This window comes from Pygoscelis adeliae, unplaced genomic scaffold (genome assembly GCF_000699105.1).
Source record: "Pygoscelis adeliae isolate BGI_AS28 unplaced genomic scaffold, ASM69910v1 Scaffold38, whole genome shotgun sequence".
Lineage (NCBI taxonomy): Eukaryota > Metazoa > Chordata > Aves > Sphenisciformes > Spheniscidae > Pygoscelis > Pygoscelis adeliae.
The window spans coordinates 16389290-16396155 of NW_008825614.1; the positions used below are offsets into that span (position 1 = coordinate 16389290).

At 45.2% G+C, this 6866-nt stretch overlaps 1 protein-coding gene across 1 annotated transcript in view; it reads right to left on the reverse strand.

Annotated features, from left to right (window-relative positions):
- PAH (phenylalanine hydroxylase) overlaps positions 1-6866 on the reverse strand; it is a 39849-nt gene that overhangs the window by 6665 nt on the left and 26318 nt on the right. The window contains exons 5-8 of the mRNA XM_009332953.1: positions 5440-5507; positions 2450-2646; positions 1946-2081; positions 570-639 (exon numbers count right to left, since the gene is read on the reverse strand). Coding sequence (XP_009331228.1) covers positions 570-639; positions 1946-2081; positions 2450-2646; positions 5440-5507 — 471 coding nt within the window. The remainder of the gene's footprint in view (positions 1-569; positions 640-1945; positions 2082-2449; positions 2647-5439; positions 5508-6866) is intronic.

Sequence of the window (6866 nt, forward strand, 5' to 3'; positions counted from 1 at the left end):
TGTCTGACATTCTCTCTTCCTGTCTTTTCATGTTTTCCGGTAAGATGCAGCCAAAAGTTTACTCCTTCACTGAGGTTTGGCTTCCTTTCCAGAGACATTAACACTACCAAAGAGAAAGCTCCTCTCCTGCCTTGTCCCATGCTTGCAGCTGGGACAGTTCCCCACTTCACCCAGCCTCCTCTGTGGCTTCAATAGAAAACAAACAAAAAAAAATCTTCACTTTCCCTAACATTTGGACTGCAGGGTGGGACAATAATTCATCTGACTCATGAGCCATTTAACTTTGCTCAGAAGGATCAACATCTACGAAAAGGTTTTAGATGATGGCTTCGCAATGGGTTTGCCTGTAGAAAAACAACTCACACAGGACAGATGTTTGGAGTTTGTGTGTATGAGTTCACCTAAGTGATTTGTGTCAAGATTTCAAGCAATAAATAAATCAGCCTTGGCCACTCTTAAACAATATGCTAATAAACACCCCACCCCTCATAGCTCTTGGTTCATCCTCTGAATTACCTAATCTCTGGTGTGTTCAATTATAAAAATAGTAAAACCACTGAGCAACTTACCTGGGAAAACTGAGCAAAACTGGGATCAGCAAAAAGAGGCACATGTCCTAGCAGCTCATGGCAAATATCACTGCAGGAAAATATGACATCTGAATAACTTTAATTTAGGAAAAGCCCATCATTGCTGGATGAATGCCCTAGAGTCAGCACATAGTCAGGAGTGCCATGCATTTGATCCTACCAGCAAATAATGCTTAAGACTCATGGGAAAACATTTTGCTCTAAAATTATTCTTGTGGTGGAAAGGCTTGCACACTCCAGGGTTTTCAGTGCTTTTATCATCATACATCCTCAGAGGAAGGATGACACATTTGTTTTTCTTTATGGAAGAAAACCATCCATTCAACTGCCCACCCAGCTCAGGAAAGCCCAGAAAGAAATCACCCCACCAAAGGGAACACGGACTTTTCAGTCTGAAGGACGAGAAACCTCTTTAGATGAAGCTCAGGCTACTAAGACAATTCACCATGGTGTCAATATGCACCTCAAGAGCTCAACTCCAGTCCATGTTCAGGCCCACAGCCTCCCACTGAGAGGTGAAAGCTCACCCTTCCTCAGGTAGGACTATTTTCATCACAAGTTGAAGTTGACAGCTGGACAGATATGTTTGGGAAAGAACTCACCTAGACTGCTAGATTTTTCAAAGACAGAGAAGTCATTTGGTGAGATGGAAAGGGAAGAGGGATAAGATGCTCCCAGGAGGGCAAGGTCTGTGGAAGATATCTCAGCCTGGCTTTGTGCACAATGAGAATGGGGTGAGGAGAAGCAGGGAGGAAAATCAGAAGAATGAGGGATAGAAAAATGGAAGGGAAAAGGAGGCTGTGTGAAGAAGTAGGAAGCAAAGAAACGGTAAGGGAGAGGAGTAAGAACTGCAACAATATGAAGCGGAGGAAGAAAACTGTTTTGAAAACAGCAAGTGGAAAAGGACAACGGACAGGAACAGAGAGAAATATTACAACATAAAACTGAAAAAGAGAAGGGATCAATGATCTGGGCTTCCTCTATCTTGCTGCCAGAAGCTTGCTTGCAACATGTTGAGTCATTCCCGCACTAGATTTCACACCACTGTTTGGGTGCTAATAGCTAAGCTAAATGCCTTTGTACACTGCTCTCTTGCCTCCCAGCCACCACACAAGTACGCCTTCAGTAGCAAAACTGTCTGATCAGTCCCATAAGAACTTGCAGAAGAGGATGCAGCTTGTTAAAAAGACTAGAAATCTTCCAAAAATGTTTTCAGAAGAGAGTAGTCACTTGGCCACTCTCCCTTAGCTCTGTTCCCAGGAGTGCCCCAGAGTCCTACATGGTTATTATCAGTTGGGCTGACCCCGCTGTTAGTCTGCTGCAACTTCACACACTTTCTGTGCCAAAGTACTTACGGCTCTGGTGTGTACATGGGTTTGGACGCATGGCGAATATACTGTGTAGAGTGAAATACTCGGAACGCCAGCCCAGCCAAGAAATCCCGAGAGGAGAGCAACCCTGCAACAGGACGCAGGCGAAATCCAGTGCAGGCTGAAGGGACAAAATATGGCATCTTAAAAACAGCCAGTGTGCTTGATTTATCTTTATCCAGACTCCTCACAGTGGAAAAAGTTTGTTAATTGTTTTCTTTGCTCTCCTTATGTTAAACAGAGTTTAGTTGTGAAAGAGCAGGGCATTTTCTACCCATGTGTACCACCATCACAGTATCTGAGCATCTGTACCATCGTACCCCTGGAAGTTCTAGAGAGGGACCTGGGACACAGACTAAGTGATGTGCCCAAGCACCACAGGGAGCCTGTGATAAAGCAGGGACTGCCTTTCCATCTCTGGAAGCACCACCCCCACTGACAGCTGTGGCCTTTCATTTGATTTGGTTCTTTTATATGCTTCAAACTTACTCTGCAAGAATTTTGAAATATCTTCAAGCTGGGGAATGTTGTCCTCCCGGTAGCCACAGTACTTCTCCAGCAGTGGGAACACGTGGTTGTGTTCATAACAAGCATGAGTTGGATAAAGACTCTTCAGCTCCCTGAAGACAGTGCCCCATGTTTTCTTTTCTTCTTCCGTGTAGGTGACTCGAGGAATAGGTTGGCCACTGGAAAGAAAATGGATACCCTCCATAGGAGCGACAGAGAAAATGTCCTATGCCACCAGCATCATATTCAGGAGCTTTACATGGACTGGCCAGGAGCTGCTGGTGCAGGAGGGGAGATGCCTTTGGTCTGACATGTAGGTGCAAAAGGAGCCTCACCTGCCGCTAGGCACAGACTGGGAAGGAGTCTACTGACCTCAGCTGAGATACTGGCCTTTAGACAACTCCTTGCACTGTTGTGGTAAAAATAAATTAGTGTTTATTTGTCTTATCAAGATGTTCTCCTAAAAATATTTGCTGGCTGTTAGTTTCAATTTATTTGCATTTCTAGATATGGAGCAGCTGTTGTATTTCTTGCTCTAACACACATTACATTAATTGTTTTGGTTACAACAGGAAAATCATCAGCTCCAGAAAACTCTCTTTCTTGGAGGGGCATAGAAATTCTGATCTGTGCTTTATGCTGTAACAGATGCAGACTCCAGCCAGTTTGACTTTTTGTAATTGTAATGAGTAATTTTGAGTCAAATCCCACCCTCAGGCCTGTTGAAGCTAGCACGAAATAGACAATCACAATCAATGTAGTTTGGCCTCCTGTGAATAGTCAATTCCTTCACAATAATGATAGGGCCATAGGTGAATCCAGCAGCTTTGAAAAATCAAAGGGTTTTAAGTAACTTAATAGGGTTAACATCACTGCTGGAATAATGCTGGAGCTTTCCAAGCCCCAGAGAACCATTGTTAAAATCTTGATGACATCCCACCATCTCCCACTCCCTCATTTTTTCCTTGAGCCTCAGGGCAGCTCCTCTGGAGCACCGTCATTTTCTGTCTCTCTGTGTCAGCCCTCCTTGATCTGTGGAGCTTTAAGCATCATGTTGAATTATGAGGATTGCTGGGGAATTGTTGTTCCTACAGCACTCCTAAGTAATCCTCAGTCACCTTCCAGGGCTATAGGGGGAAGCTATGGCTTAAAAACCTTTCAAATTTCAATTAAAAAGTTTCAGGCATCAACAGGGCCAGAAGCAAAGGAAGGCAGAGGGAAAAGGCAAGCTAAAAGCAAAGAAAAGAGAAGTCAGGGAAATTAAGCATTCAACAAAAATGACCGGTAAATGTATCGAGAGAGAAGGCAAAAGAGCAAAGGCAAAGGAGAGAGGCAAACAACAGGAGGAAAGAGAACAAAACAGGTGCAAAAGAAGGGACACAGAAGAGGATGAAATTGATAGCAGGAAGAAGAGTACAAGACAAATAACCATAGACCCACCTCACCTTTGTAGCTGACTTCACAAACTAAGCACATTTGCCTTTTCAGATAGTTCCCATGAAGCCTGGTAACTTTGGTTGTCCCTCTCCTCCTGCCCAGTTCTCTGCATCTCTGTCCCGCTATGCTGGAGACACCCCTTCGACCTCTCCTCCCCACTGTAGACCCTGAAAGGCACGTTTGCCAGGTGTAGCACCCAGAGCAAGGGCATCACAGATCCATCTGGGCCTTCCTGAATCAACACCCAAAGTCACAAAAATCACGTGCCTTCTTTCCACAAGCCCCAGAAGCCCAGACATGGGCTTTCACAACGTGCTTATCGCTCTGTTTGTGAAAGACCTTATTGGAAAGTCCAAGAACTTCACATAGAAGGTGCTTTTGGGACATAGGTCCAGGTCTGTATAGGCTCTGTTTCCGATGTGTCTGAGGATCTGGATAAAAGACTAAATATTAATTAATTACATCTTGGAATATAATGGATTCATCTTTCTAAGATGGTTTGAGTTTGAGTCTTGGGGGTAGGGGGTGGTTAGCATGTTCTTTGTTTTATTTTTATGTAGGATTTGATGAAAGCCTGTAAACTAGAGACCAGAATTTGCTATCCATTATGCAGGAAAGGTAAATCTTCTGTGGGATACCTATAAATAGGCATTAGATCCATCTACATCTGGCCACAAAGTCTTATCCAAATTTTCTAGCTATAAACTGGGGTCCTGACTTTTTTCGCTTTCCATCAATCAGTCCAATTTCGTCTCTCATTTTGTGATTAGATTATTAGCTCTTTGGCTCAGGGACTATCTTTTCATTGCAGTCCTGTGCAAAGTGGAGCCCTAAATGTACAACATATGTTACTTTATCCTTTGCAATCACAATTTTTACCAGTCTCAGCAAGAATCAGGCCCAGTAGTACTGATGTAAATGTGTGAGTGGCTCTGGGAATTGAATTTTATCTCCTCCAGATTTGATCACTGAAAGCAATCAAGCAAGCCTGTTCTAACTGAATTTTATCATCTCTATTCATTTATTTTTCTTGGGAAATGAGAGCCCAAATTGCTGATTGCAGCTGGGTCAGACATGATAAAAGTAGAGTATCAGGCGCTGGATTAGCATCAGAACCATAAGTTATTCATTATTTTAATAGTGTATGCAGCTCCTGCTTTAATGTAAATGATAGGCACTCCTCCCCCAGCCCTGGTTTAATGGGGAGAATACCAGAAGCGGCTTTATTCAATGCTCAGGTCTTTGTAGTAGCAATGGAGTCTGCTGCTCAATTAGACAACAAAGCCGGGGAAGAGGGGTGTTGTGGGGAAAGAAGGGAGGCGACATTCTCTTCTGAACATGTGCCTGGAACAATTTACTTTTGTTTTACTGCGATCTGGGGATAAATGCATGAACAGGAAGATTTAAACACATAGCAGAGAAAAGCCAACAGCAGCAGGACGCTTGTGGAAAAACAGGGATTGCCAGCAGGGTGAGAGCCCTAGGAGAGGGCAGGAGATGTGGGCTTGCTTTCTGCCCATGCACTGAGCACTCACTGTCTGTAGTTGTAGGCGATATCCGCAAACTCCTTCCTCCGGGCCCGGTACACAGGATCTTTGAACCCCTAAAGAGAAAGAGCGATGGTCAGTCCTTGCGTAAGTGCAGGCGGTGAACAGCCTTCCTCTCACCGAGCACCTTTGGGCACAGCTGGTGCAGTCCAAGAAGTGCAGAAGCTGCCTTCATCCTGCCCGGCTCCGCTGCGCCCTGCTGGCACAGGGCACTGCTCCTTCCCTGTCTGCAGGTCCACCAGAGCAACCATTCAGCCACACCCTCCCAGCACCTCTTGCCTCCCAAATCCTTTCATTTTCTCATTTCCACTTGCTACAAAAAAGGGAAACATGCTCCTTTACAGTGCCAGTAAGGTGCTCCCACAAGAGCAATACACCTCATTAACGGCACTCAGATAACTATGTCCTTCTGGTTTCTCAGGAAGCTTGTTGCAGTTCCTAGCAGAGCTGGGCTGGTCTAGAGGAGCAGAGTTAAACTGCATTAGAAACACACTCATCAACTCAGTCAGACTTTTTAGGCAGATTTTCAGCATGAACCACATATAAAGGTGCTCATTTCCAAACTGTTAGAAGAACAGTAGGCACTTAGCAGGCCAAAAAGCCCTATTTGCACTACAAATTCAACCATTTGAAAGGATTTAATTACTACAGAGAATGTCTAATAGACCTTGTGGCTTGGAGCTTGACTTTTGCAGCTAATTACCAATAAAACCAGGGATAAGAAATATCATAGAATCATAGAATAGTTTGGGTTGGAAGGGACCTCTAAAGGTCATCTAGTCCAACCCCCCTGCCGCGGGCAGGGACATCTTCAACTAAATCAGGTTGCTCAGAGCCCAGTCCAACCCAACCTTGAATGTTTCTAGGGATGGGGCATCCACCACCTCTCTGGGCAACCCGTGCCAGTGTTTCACCACCCTCAGCGTAAAAAATTTCTTCCTTATAGCTAGTCTAAATCTACCCCCCTTTAGTTTAAAGCCATTCCCCCTTGTCCTGTCGCAACAGGCCCTGCTAAAGAGGTTGCCACCATCTTTTTTATAAGCCCCCTTTAAGTACTGATAGGCTGCAAGAAGGTCTCCCCAAAGCCTTCTCTTCTCTAGGCTGAACAACCCCAACTCTCTCAGCCTTTCTTCACAGGAGAGGTATCCATCCCCCTGAGCATTTTTGTGACCCTCCTCTGGACCCGCTCCAACAGGTCCATGTCTTTCTTATGCTGAGGGCTCCAGAGCTGGACACAGTCCTCCAGGTGGGGTCTCACCAGAGGGGCAGAATGACCTCCCTCGACCTGCTGGCCACGCTTCTTTGGATGCAGCCCAGGATACGATTGGCCTTCTGGGCTGCGAGCGCACATTGCTGGCTCACGTCCAGCTTTTCATCCACCAGTACCCCCAAGTCCTTCTCAGCAGGGCTGCTCT